The sequence below is a fragment of the Rhinopithecus roxellana genome, chromosome 9 (genome assembly GCF_007565055.1).
Source record: "Rhinopithecus roxellana isolate Shanxi Qingling chromosome 9, ASM756505v1, whole genome shotgun sequence".
In the NCBI taxonomy this organism is placed as follows: domain Eukaryota; kingdom Metazoa; phylum Chordata; class Mammalia; order Primates; family Cercopithecidae; genus Rhinopithecus; species Rhinopithecus roxellana.
Genome location: NC_044557.1, coordinates 48,690,939 through 48,705,330, shown reverse-complemented (window position 1 = coordinate 48,705,330; position 14,392 = coordinate 48,690,939). Strand labels below are relative to the sequence as shown.

The 14,392-nt window shown below is 34.4% G+C and overlaps 1 protein-coding gene across 22 annotated transcripts in view; it reads right to left on the bottom strand.

The window, feature by feature from the left end:
* The window catches only part of RALYL (RALY RNA binding protein like), a 737,403-nt gene that overhangs the window by 61,349 nt on the left and 661,662 nt on the right, over positions 1-14,392 (bottom strand). For all 22 annotated transcript variants that reach the window (XM_030938231.1, XM_030938233.1, XM_030938241.1 and 19 more), the window contains one exon: positions 8,561-8,608. In XM_030938231.1, the coding sequence (XP_030794091.1) occupies positions 8,561-8,608 (48 nt within the window). The remainder of the gene's footprint in view (positions 1-8,560; positions 8,609-14,392) is intronic.

Below are 14,392 nucleotides of genomic sequence, written 5' to 3'. Positions count from 1 at the left end.
ATCGGGCACTCTTGAGTTAATTAGAAATAAAAGGAAGGAAGACTGGATGTTGTCCTAATGTACAAAAACATAACAAGACAAGGATAGAAAGAGGGGAAGACTTTCTGGGATTGCAAGATGGGATACAGGGGTTCTTCAAAATGCAGAGGGAAGTAGGTGAAAGGCAGGCCAAGAAAGGCGTTCTCATCAGAATTCTGTCCACAGTAAATCAAAGAAATTTTACCTTTATCAAATATTAGATTGGCAAATAGTATTGAGACTAAGGAACTAGTTCATTTAAGATTATAGACTGACAGCAGAAATGGCAGTCCAGCAGAATTAAATGGAATCTAAATCTCCAGGCTAGTTAAAAGCTTTAATTTTTTTCCTTCCTCTTGTTTTTCTTGTTCCTTACCCTTTTGGAGTTATATTTCCTCTCCTTTTCTTTAATAGTCCTTAATTTTCCCTAATATTTCTTGGTAAGGATAATTTTCTCCCAAATACTTACTCATCAAATAGATAATGGTTTATAATGAAGCCAAACATATAATAATTCTTCTTTCCTCAAGGTCTGTTTTACAGTGAAAACTCTAAAACACCTGCTGTCAAGTAATAAATTTTAAAAATTCAGTCCAATTGTAATAAAACCAATTCATGAAGAAAATTTGAGAATTTAATTTCTTCATTTAATAAATGTTTCTATTTTCTAGGTACCATTTTCTTATTTTGCCTTTTAATGCTTTAAACAATATCTGACATATGTAACTTTATTACCTAGCACAAGCTAAAAACTGGTAATATTAATTTTAATATTAGTTTATTTGATAAAATAGACATAACTTTTCTCTAGGAAGAATAAGGACATTTGATTTCATCCACTGCTCTTAAATAGTAATTGTTTTTGGACAGAGGCAATTTTAAAACTAAGTGCCTTTTGGACAAAGGCATATTAACACAGCAAACAAACATAATTTTAATTGTCTTTTAAAAATAAAGAGCTTGTTATTATTAAGCTTTAAAAATAATAAAGTAACATTTTGGAAAAAAAGTACATAAAAAAACTATAAAACTCTCAGTCTCAGACCTCAGAACAACTACTATAATCCTTTAATCTTTTTTCTATAAGCTTCCATATTTTTCACATAATTGAAAACATAATATATGTACAGTCATGTATTCTAGCTCGTTCTCTTTGGTTTATATTAAAAACATTTCTCAGGCGTGTTAAATGGTCTTCTTAATGTTTATTTTAATGGCTGTGGTGCATTTTCTCAGATAGACACACCACATTCTAATAAATCATTACTTGATGGCTAAACTTCTGACTTGATACTTACATTTTCGTGTCAACAAACGTGGTTTCAAACACAAGAAAAGAAACTGGAAATGTAATATATGTGTAGTATTTTACTACTGAATATTAAATTTTCATTTTAGATTAGTAGTAACTTTAAACATTTCCTGGTATTTACCTGTTTCTAAATTGCCCTCATGAAACCAATTCTTCCTTTTCCCTACTCATGAATCAAAACTTATAGTTACTAAGTAGTTGATGCTAACAAAAATATTTGGTCTTCCCCAGGGGGCTAAATTTTCTGGGCTGCCCAGAGGCAAAACCTGAGAACAAATTTAGGGCCATATTCTCACCAGGACCTTTCAGTAGATCTGCAAAGACCAATAACAAGACGACCAGAGAAGATCTAGTTCCATGTCTTGATTCAACCTCCAGACTTCCTTTTCATTATGCTTCACTTTGACAGATGTCTATAAAACCAAAGTAAGGTGCCTTTTCATTTCTAAGAAGGGATACATTTGAAATCTATACAAATAATTCTTATAGGCTGGTAGTATATCTGTTCCCTGTACTGTTTAAACTACTCAGAATTCATAAACTCTGCCTATAATTTCTACTCTGACTTCAAATAAGTCTTTGGTTACAATTGAATCAGAAAATAATTTTAAAAGACACACTTCACCTGAGACCAATTAATGAGTAAATTTCATTGCTCTTTTTTGTTATTAAATTTTCCAAGCTTTTCTGTGAAGTTTTCTCCTTGGATCACATGGAAATACTTCTTGAACATGCTTTTAAAAGCAGGTTGATTGCAATCTTGAATGATCTCTTTTGCAATATTTTGATTCTAATATAATCTTTGTAACATTTTGTATACAGCTTTGTGTAATTAAAAAGTTAACAAATTCAAAAGGTTGTTGTGGGGTTATAAGCCACTAAAATGACTTTCTCAACTTAAGTCTTATAATTCTGTAAGGTCAGTAGTGTTAAGCCATTTTGCCCATGAAGGAAACTGGCACAAAAAGAGGTGACTTTTCCAAGCTTAACCAGTCAACACATGTGCATCTAGGCCTGAAATTCACATCTTCTAACTCCAAATAATACCATTGGTCAAGTGTACCATGCTGTCGTTTTCAAACATTTCAAATGGAATACCATACTACCAGAGGATAATTCAAATTAGCATAACAAAACAGACATTGTTTCTTGTTAATGTTTTCCAATATTCATGAATATATATTGTGCTTTCTAATCAATGATCTGAAACAACTGTAACTTAGTGTTCTTTCATTAACTGCAAATCTAGTAGCTTCTTGGATCAATTAACACAAAGTCAAAATGGTTCCAGAACTGAACAGTGCCTATTTTGGAACATTTAAAATGTATACATGTTTTTTATAAAGGTAAAACACCTGTGGCATTTGTTTTTTCTCTGTTAATAAAAGTCTGCTTATCACTGGAAACTATAAACTGATCAGTGCTCTTCCTAATGTTATTGAAAAAAGAGGCTGGATTTAGATAGCCAGCATTGCAGAAGTTAAAAACCTTCCCTAGGGAGATTAAATATAATTTTAGATATACATCTCCTTTGACTTGACTTGTTAGAGTATAAATACTTACGTTTAATGTATTAACATACAATGTCCTACATTCAGAGTCATACATGGACCTTTAAAAGAAAATGCCATTCAGTGCTGTAAATTATTGGGCAATGCTTTGTGTAAAAGAGAAAGATAAGAATTTAGAATAACCACTCGTCTACTCTTTAATCATACTGTTAATGATCTCTGAAACCATGAATAGACAGGTCAATGAATCACAGTAAGGTGTAAAAGTTTTGTAAAGTTTTCTAAGGTAAAACTATCTAAGGGTTGGAAACCCTCAGTCACATTAGAGTCTCCAAACCTGGCAGAAATAGAATGACAATATAATGTGGACATATGTCAGTTATTAAGCTATTATTTTTTGGTTTCAGACCTACCCTTTGCCACAGATAAGGTTGGAACTCTGAAAACCACACTTCTGGAGGTGAGGGTTAGGGTTAGGGTTGGTTTTGGGAAGCTAGCTCTCTGCTGGGTTCAGCCAATAAAGGACCTAAGAAAGACTGCAAGACTGGAGCAAGAAAAAGGGACTTGCTCCTTGTTTTGGTTTTTGTTTGTGTTTTGGCTTCCTGCTCTTTTCGGCATTCCCCCAATCTAGTTTCTTCACCCTGACAACAACAATTCATTCCAGTAGCAGCAGCAGAATGCAGTCTGAGTAATTTTGCAACACTTGGAGAACAGCCACTCCACGTTCCCTCAAAGACCCCAGCACCTGTTAGTCCATATCCCCGTCTCAGAGATTTGGTTGTCAGCACCACAGGTTCTCCTTGTGGACTCAGACACAGCAGCACCATCTGAACAGAATCTCCTATGCATAGTTTCAGCTCTGGTAGACTCTTTTTCTACAGCAATTTCTGAGATCCCAAATCTTCCTTGGTTTCCCCAGTCCTAGAGGTGGTAGCAGCTTCCTGCAGTTGCTAACTCTAGTATACCATAGTGTTGTCTTTTTGTGTTTTCAGTTCTTCAATACAGAGTTAACGAGTTTCTATATGCAATTATCCCTGTTAAGCAAAAGTAGTGTAATTTCTGTTTTTGTGACCTAAACAAGCAGCATGGAGTTAACAGAAACAGCTGAGCGCTCTCTGCAGGTAAGTGTGATCAGCTGCAGTTGGAATGCTTTGGGGAGTAGGACAGGGAAAACTGGGAAAACAGAATAATCCAGAGAAGTCCCAAATAAGCTACTATGGAAGAAAAACTGACCAACCAGTTTGTTTCTCAGTTATATGGACACTGCTATATGAATGTCAATATGAGAAATACATCTACCATTATTGTTTTTTTCTTTTTCTTTCTTTCTTTTCTTTTCTTTCTTTTTTTTTTTTAAAGACAGAATTTCGCTCTGTCGCCCAGGTTGGAGTGCAGTGGCACAATCTTGGCTCACTGCAAACCTCCGCCTCCTGGGTTCAAGCAATTCTCCTGCCTCAGCCTCCCGAGTAGCTTGGATTACAGGCACCCACCACCACACCTGGCTAATTTTTGTATTTTTAGTAGATACGGGGTTTCACCATGTTGACCAGGCTGGTCTCAAACTCCTGACTGCAGGTGATCCGTCTGCCTCAGTCTCCCAAAGTGCTGGGATCAAGCGTGAGCCACCGCGCCTGGCCCCATTATTGTTAATGGTTACTGTTAATACTAGCTAATATTGATTAAGCACTAAAAACATACCAGGCATAATGCTGACCATTATAAGATGTTATCTCATTTAATTCGTAGAATGATTTCATCAGTTAGGAATTAATTTCATGCTTACCTACCAGAGGACATAACAGATTTTGTGATATTAACTAACTTGCGCAAGTTTGCACCTCTACTAAAAAAGAGAGAACACACACACACACACACACACACACACACACACACACCACACACACACACACACAAATGCAAGAAGACTGTAACTTATGAGAAATGACTATGGATTAGTAGTGACTCTTTAAGCTATGTATCTTTTCCAGCCTCGCCATTCTGTTTTTATTTCATGGTATTCTATGTTTATAGGGAACTCTTGAGTATATCCACTACTGGCAGATGCTTATGTCTTTCTTAGCCAAGTGCCAAAAATGGAAAATAAACTAATGCGAGCACAGACTGCTCAGTCTGTTAACAATACAACCATACTGATCTACTGCACACTTACATGCCAAACAAATTGTACACAAAACAAATAAATGATTTTGAAAGTTGTTCATACTGAAGCTAAGTTCTTGTAGAGAGTCACCTGAAAGCAACAGCCTCTCTAATTATTTGACTATTTAAGGCCCTTGTTCTTTGGCAAGTAAGATGGATATATCATCCATCCATCTATCTACATCCATCTGTCTATCTATCTATCTGTCTGTCTATATCTATCTATCTATCTCCATCCATCACCTATCTAATGATTTTATTGAGCTATCATTTCTAAATAAATAAAATGCAAATCCAGGCTTCCTTTTAAAGATGAGAAAACTGAAAACCTGACTTGCCTAAAGTTATAAGGCTAGTTACCATGTCAGAGGCATTCAAACCAGAGCGACTCCATCTTGAGTGAGGGCTAGGAAGAATGAGGCTGGGACTTGTTGGGCTGCATTTCCAAGAGATTAGGTATTCCTAGCTTCTAGAAGTTTATGGTTAAGGGAACAGATTAATGTTTACTAAACAGACCCAGGCCCATGAATGTCCTGATATTTCCATATCTTGAGAACAAAAGCATTCCTAATTTTGCTTTAAAGATAATCATATCGAGTCTTGCAAAATATAGTAATTAGAAAAATTAATCCTTTATCACAAACCTTGTGGTAGAGCACACCTCCCCATGGTTTTTATTGTTGTTGTTGTTACCCTACGGATAAACAAGCACTGTACTTAGGGCAGTACTTCCTCTTACTTTTGGGAATAGCCTACTCTGTCTATAGAGTAGCTATAGTTTCACCACCTTTCCTTCTTAATAAACTTGCTTTTGCTTTGCGCCGTGGACTCACCCTGAATTAATTCTTGCAAGATGCAAGAACCCTTCCTTATGGTCTGAATTGGGACCCCTTTCCAGTAACAGCCAGAACTTGGGTCTCTTACCGTGTCGATAAAACTCCATGTTAGGTGGAAATTCTTTAAATGTGTAAGGAAGTCACATGATAGAAAATAAAAGATGCTAAAATGGTTTTATATAGACAGAGTATAAGACAATATACTTTATTCGCAGCAAGTGAAAAAAAGCTATAGTATGAAATATCTTTAAACTTATCAAAAACTAACATTTTCAAACAGTATAAAAACAGTCTAGATATCCTTCCTTAATAGTAAATGGGATTATTTTAATGTTGCCAGATGTTTACATCACGTTTAGAATAAGTTATTATAAGCTTCTTACTATTTAAAATAAATGTATTTTATAGAAATTATAAAATGTTTTGAGAAAATCATTCTTAAAGATGATTTTTTTTTTGTCAGAAAAGGATAACTAGTGAAATAAGGTGCTTAATTCAGTAGTGTGAGCATAGCAGCAATGCAGTTACAGCTGTGGGCCTGATTCCCAGGAAGGAATCGGCATAGCTCCATAGACTGATATTACCCACCCCGTTGTGCATATTCACATAGTTGATTATTGAATCTAAATTGGATACCTAGATTATGGTCATAGTTCTGTCACTAATTAGCTGGGTGACCTTGGAAAAATGGCTGTCTCTCTAAATCTAAGGAGATTAATTAATAACACAGAGTATCCACTATGTTTATGGTTTACTGATAGTCCCCAAGGATACAAAGATAAGCAAAACTGATAATATGTTACCTCATTAGGCAGGGGAAGGCAGACAGACATGAATCAAACACTGCAGCAAAGAAATATAGCAATATAAATTAGGAGAGGTGCTGTGAAGTAACAGTGCTGGGTGCTGAGAGAAGGGAACAGAGGAACCTAATTTAATCTGTGAGGGATGTTCTTGCTGAGATCTGAAAGATGAGGAGTCAAGTGAACCAGATGGTGGAGGGAGGTATGAGGAGATGGAACAACACAGAGAAAGGACCTGAGGCAGGAAGAACTTCTTGTGGAACTTACAAAGGGCTCTAGAGGCTGGAGCAGAGAGAATAAGACTCTTTAAAGGATCACAGTTTCTTCCTCTTTGAAACATCTATTGAAAACTTTTTTCTAAGTTTGCATTTTTATACAGTACCTAAGGGTTTTTTTGTTGTTTGCATAATACTTAAAGGCTTAAAATATATTTACCTCATTTTTTTGATCCAATAATCTATCTATAGTTGATTCTCATCTCTGATACGCATGCATTATTACCAATGTATGCATATCAGAGTTACCAATATTAGTTAAATAACACCAGTTCTCCGACAACACAAATTTTAGTTACTACAACATATAAATGGTAAGTAATTTAATAAAGTCCAAACTTTGCTTATAGCTTTTCCACAAATAAATACATAAATAATAAATGTGCATGATAATAACAATGATCACTAATCACATTCCTTCTTTCAAAGTCTGTCAATGATTTTTTTGCTGTTCATTGATTATTCACTTTACTCGCTTGTTTCAGATAATTAATTGTAATGCTTCCTTATCTCAGTTATAAAATATGTGGCATTTTACAAAATTGAATAATCAAAAGAAAGAACTGATCAACAAAGATGAAAATGCAGCAAAGAATCTAAGAGTGGTAATACTAGAAGTGAAACTCAAATGTAAATTAAATTACAGAAGAAATAGTTCACTACAGGGATGTTAATACTTCTCCACTCAAGAGACTCTAGGTTTGGAGTCAGAGGAACTTAGTAAAGGCAAACTTATCGACATAAGTGAGGAAAGTGGATGTGATGTGATGAAACATATAAAGCTATGAAGAGGAAGTGACCCTGGCAAGAGAATCACACATTGAAAGAACTCTCAGAGATAGGTCACAACACTGATAGAATGTCAAAGCTAATTCAGCTTTAGAAAGGAGTATCCAACAAGGCATAAAACAGATGCCTACTCCATATCCTGTCCTGAGTTAGGAAATGAGAAGGCATGCACTGTTTCAACTCCTTTTGATAAGTGTTCTTTACAAAGAACTAAAACACCTTAATTCTTAATATTTTTATTGTTTTAAATTATAGTATACTAAATAACAATTAGCTTTACTATAGTTTCCTATTTATAAAGAAGAGAATAAAAGTTTTTAATGTTTTGACAAACATGTTTAAGGTCATGAGACAATCCTGTTTCTTCCTCATTGCATGGTTTCATCTTGCATCATCACCTTTATGGCCTCCTATTGTCCTGCGAAGCAGGAATGATCTGTAAATTTTATGGACTCTACCCAGTATAACATTTTCAGTGTTTTATTATGTATTTAGAAGGTCGCAGTTATTTTTTGAGTTTTCAAACTCGATCTTGAAGGATTCTAAATCAACAAATGACTTGGAAAATGATATTGTTAATTAAATCTTTAGGATTTTATCTAAATATTAGACACCAAATCTTAGGTTTGAGCACCTCCAAAGTCCTAAAATTCCAAGATCCACTGTACTCAAGTAAGTATAATGAAAATAGAAAAATCTGTATATTTTGTTGGGATTTGTTGGGATTTAGTATTTTATTTTTAACTATAAAATATTGTTTTAAATACCATAATCAAGATCACCCATGAATAAAATGTACAAAATGGTTAAAAGGTAATTTAAATCTTAGGAAAACAAGGATGAAAAATTCACATACCGGTTGTAGAAATCATCTCTGTAGTAATCATAGTCAAAGACATAACCGCTAAAGAGGGAAACAAAAAAATTAGTTGGCATTTGTTTCAATGACATTAGTTTTACTATTAACTTATGATGTTATAGCATAAAATTTGTTACTTTTAAAATATTTATTTTTCAATGTAATTATGTATCCAAAGGACCTTCCAAGATAATGTTCAATTTGATATGTCATTGTCATGTTTGCCAATGTAGAGACGGATAATGGTTTGTGTGGTTTGGAATGAAGATGAGAACAGGTAGCAAAATAAATACTTTAAAACTTAATTAGGTATGAATGAAGACCACAGTTTTTCATCTCAGACAAGATATCATATAGCTGTCCTTTCTTTCTGAGGCAATATTATTATCCCTTCTTCCTAAGGTATGTACAATGAGGCTACATAATGAACAAAAGGTATTGAAATAAGATAAATGGAAAGGTTTAGTAACCCATTCATTATAGAAATGATAAACAGAAATGTAGTTCCTTGGAAATTCAGCATTTTTTTAATTCTAAAAACTATGGATTCAATACTTTAAATAGAGAAAAATTAGAAAAATAACTGTGGCTGTCTTACCAACAATACCTTAATATTTTAGTATATTTAAATATGAATTAGTAAATGCATTTCAGTGATAAGAGTATTATGACTAAGCTCCCTAAAGGAATATATTTTAAAAAGTCACCTCCATCCACTTGCCTTGTTGTTTGAATTTATGAAGCACTTTATGTGAATTTTAAATACAGTCATCAAAACAACTCAGCATAACCTGAAGAAACTAAGGTGCAACAGACCTAAGGGACTTGCTCAAATTTGCATTCCTACTAGGTGACATTACTGAGATTTAAGGGAAAGTTTCCTGATTTCACAAGTGGGGTCGTTTTCACAACACCACGCAACACTCTCCAACCTGGAAGAAGTCTTAATGTGATGATGAATGGAGTAACTGTACCACAGGGGAGTAATTAAAAAAAAAAGTTTACTTATTCGTTTTCTTTTTATTGTGGCAAAACATACATAACTCCAAATTTACTATCCTAATCATTTTAAAGTTTATGATTCAATGGCATTAAGTACATTCACAAAATTGTGCACTGTCACTATCCATTTCAACAACCTTATCATCAACCTAAACAGAAACTTTGTACTCATTAAACAATAACTTTCCATTCCTGCCTCTCCAGACTCTGTCAGTAATACAAATACAAATCGTACAATCACAGTCATACAATATTTGTTCTTTTGTGTTTGGCTTATTTTACTTAGCATATTTTCAAAGTTCATCCATGTAGTATGTATCAGGATTTCATTCCTTTTTAAGGATGAACAATATTCCATTAGGGTGAGATATATATACACACACACACACACATGCACACACACACACACACATATATATACAGGTGCCCATCTCCCAAGACTTTCCACTAAACTACTAAACAAAGAAATTAGAAAACTCCCAAATTAACAATCTAATACAGTACCTGGAGGAATTAGGAAAACAAGAGCAAATTAACCCCAAAGTTAGCAGAAGAAAAAAAAATAGCCAAAAGTGGAGCAGAACTGAATGAAGCCAAGATGTGAAAATCTACACAAAAGATCAATAAAACCAAAAGTTGGCTCTCTAAATAAATAAACAAGATCCACAGACTGTTAACTAGATTAACAAATAAAAAGAGATCTAAACAAGCACAATTAGAGGTGACAAAGATAAAATTACAATCAATCCCACAGAAATACAAAAGATCCTCAGAAGCTATTATGAAGACCCCTATGTACACAAAATAGGATATCTAGAGAAAATGGATAAATTCCTTGAAACACACAACCTCTCATAATTGAACCAGGAAAAAACTGAAAACCTGAACAGACCAATAAAAAGTTCTGCAATGGGATCTGTAATACAAAAACCTATCAACCAATAAAAGCTCATGATCAGTTGTATTCACAGCTGAATTCTACCAGACAAATAAAGAAGAGTTGTTACCAATCCTACTGAAACTATTCCAAAAAAATCAAGGTGGAGAGACTTCTCTCTAACTCACTCCATGAAGCCAGCATCATCCTAACACCAAAACCCGGCAAAGAAAAATAATACACAAAAATCTGTAGCATTTCTATATACCAATAACATTTAAACTGAGAGCCAAATCAAGACTGCAATCACATTCATGCTAGTCACAGACAAAAATAAAATACCTAGGAATCAATTTAACCAAGGATGTGAAAGATCTCTACAAGGAGAACTACAAAACACTGCTCAAAGAAATCACAACATAAAATACAGAAAAACACTTCTTGTTCATGGATTGGAAGAATGAGCATCATTAAAATGGCCATGCTACCCCCATGCGATTTATAGATGCAATGCTATTCCTATCAAACTACCAACACTGTTTTTTAAAGAACTAGAAGAAACTATTGAAAATTCATAAGGAACAACAATAACAACAAAAGAGCCTGAATAGCCAAAGCAATCCTAAGCAAAAAGAACAAAGCAAGAGGCATCACATTACCCAACTTCAAACTATACTACAAGGCTACAGTAACCAAAAAGCATAGTCCTGGCACAAAAATAGACAATAGACCAACGGAACAAGATAGAGAACCCAGAAATAAAGTCATACACCTACAGCCATCTAATCTTTGAAAAATTCAACAAAACTAAGCAATAAGGAAAGGACTCCCTAGTCAATAGTGCTGTGATAGCTGGCTGATATGCAGAAGAATAAAGCTAGATCCTGACCTTTCACCATGTACAAAAATTGACTCAAGATGGATTGAATTTTTTTTTTTTTTTTTTTTTTTTTTTTTTTTTTTTTTGAGACAGAGTCTTCACTCTGTCGCCCAGGCTGGAGTGCAGTGGTGCAATCTTGGCTCTGCCTCCCGGGTTCACTGCCATTCTCCTGCCTCAGCCTCCTGAGTAGCTGGGACTACAGGCGTCCACCACCACACCCAGCTAATTTTTTGCATTTTTCAGTAGAGACGGGGTTTCACTGTGTTAGCCAGGATGGTTTCAATCTCCTGACCTCATGATCCACCCTCCTTGGCCTCCCAAAGTGCTGGGATTACAGGTGTGAGCCACCGCGCCCAGCTGATGGATTGAATATTTAAATATAAGACCGCAAAATATGAAAATCTTAGAAGAAAACCTAACAAACACCCTACTTGATATTGGCTACATTTTCAAAAGCAATTGCAACAGAATCAAAAATTGACAAGTAGGGCCTAATTAAACTCAAGAACTTCTGCACAGCAAAACTATGAAGGAAGTAAACAGACAGCCTGCAGCATGGGGGAAAATATTCACAAACTGTGCATCTGACAAAGGTCTAATATTCAGAATCTGTAAGAAACTTAAATAAATCATCAAGCAAAAAACCAAATAACCCCACTAAAAAGAAGTCAAAAGACATGAACAGACACTTCTTAAAAGATGACATACAGGCTAACAACAAGCATACGAATAAATGGTCATCATCACTAATCATTAGAGAAATGCAAATCAAAACCATAATCTCACACCAGTCAGAATGACTTTTGTTAAAAAAAAAATCAACAACAACAGGTGGAGAAGATGCAAAGAAAAGGGAATGGTTGCTAGTTCCAATAAATATATGTGCGTATTTACTGTGTAGCAGAAATAGTGCTAGACATATTTGATACATTCAGTAGTTATTGATTGAGGGGACAATCATTTTCATAGAATAGAAGTTCTCAGTATTTTCGGATGTAACCAAATAAACTCACAAAGGAAATATGTGACTAAATTGTTTTTATAATTTTTTTCAGAGACTCCTTTTTATGCTATAATCTCAGATAGCAGAATTTAATTGCAAGAAAAAAATATGACACACTGATCAATTATAAAGGTGTTATTAATATAGATGACAGTAATGATTTCCACTTATATGTCTTATGCCTTCAGTAAATACTTCAATGATTGAAAAGCCTTCTGGAAATGTAAAAGTACACAAGAAAAGAAAATTCATTTTTATTTTTTTTTCAGTTGCTGCTTAAATTATCTCGTCCAACCTGCTTATTTTTTGTTCAGTCCTGACTGCTAAGATGTATTTACAAGAACCAGTTATAGCTAAGTATTCTGAATTGTTTCATTCTCAAGTTCCACTGCCTGCCATCATAAACTCAATTTTACCTGTCAAAGTTAAAAATAAAATGAAATGCACAAACAGACCTGTCTTGGTAATCATGTCAAGACTGCTTTTGTCTTAATGGTTTAGGCTTTTAGCAGAAATGTCATGGCAGTAGTTGGGTCAGGTCATAAGCTATAAAATCAAGCTGGATTTCCAAGAAAGAGAAAGATATTCAAAGAGATTCAAAGATCACACCAGGGCAAGTCTGATTAATGGCAGCTATTGTTTCCCCAGTGTTCCTGCCACCCTTCTCAGTCCTTTTTTGGTGGGGGAGGGTCTCCTTTTCTCTCTTTCCAGACTCTATCTTTCATAAAAATCCCCTTTTTCTTTCTGAGTGAACCTCTATTTGAAATCACCCACCAAAAGATGGCATTGTGAGGAGTCATATTCAGTTTTTTAAGGTATTTTATGTATCCTAGAACTGTATTGACCAGAAGAATTGATTTTTCAGTTAAGAAAAATCCCTGCCCCACACCCCATTTCTCCCTCATAAACTGAGGGTGGTACTGTGATCCTTATGGGATGATCTATTTTAGAGAACTTTTGCAACGCTCACTTTAACAGTTTAGTATGACAATTTGGTTCTTAGGTAACTGAAATCAAAAATGATAATAAATTAGATGTTTAGGGCACTGTCTAGGATGAAACTCAACCAAGGAAATGCTGAGGTTTTTGTTGCTTGGAAGCATAACCAGTGGCTTACGGCAGGTATCTGACCTTCTAGAAAAATGAAATGACGGTTTTGAATGTTTAGTGCAAATAAATATTTCATATTGTTTATTTAAAAATCTGGTACACTTTTATTAATTTTATCCTACTTAATCATTCACAATCACATTCTCTCAAAATGTAATGGGGAATCAGAATTGCTAAAGTAATTGCTTCGAGCCATACATCCACACTGTTTCTTTTATTACTGAAGATTAAATGAGGACCAAATAACTTTCCTGAAATTTCATTTGAACTTTTTCATTTATAGAAGAATCACAACTCATTGGGTTTTACAATATATGTAATCAATTTTTATCTAATCCCTTTGAATTCATAAAGCTAGTTTCATATGAGTAGGTTAATACACAAAGTATTTCTTTTTATTTTCCTTCACCAAACTTCATTAAAATATAATCTTGAGAATATTAATAAATTCCCTAGCACAAGCAGGAAATATTTTAATGTGTTCTTAGCAAACATCTTGCCAATAATAACTACTACTAGAGCCTTCTCAATTGCTATAACTGGCTTCCTATATTAAATTGAGTAATCAATTATTGAGTTCTTATTTGTAAGTCAGCTGCAATACTAGGAGTTGTGAATAATTATATCAGTAGAACATGACTTCTAACCTCAAGGAATTTCAATCTAAGTATAAGAGATTAGACAAATACACAGATGAAAGTAAGTTGAGACAGAATTTGATAACTGTCAATCAGAAATAAGAACTTCTATGAGAGTTTATAAGCAGGGGAAATAGGATGTGGTGAGTGAGACACAGGGATCAAACATGGCTTCATGAAAGAACTGGCATTTGAAATGGACCTTGCAAAGAGTAGGGATTTGACAAGTCATTGCTCAAAAGGTAGGTCTTTCCAGATGATCAAGAAACCTGGTGGTAGAAAAATGTGGAACAAGTATGGACAATATGTTTTATGGAGA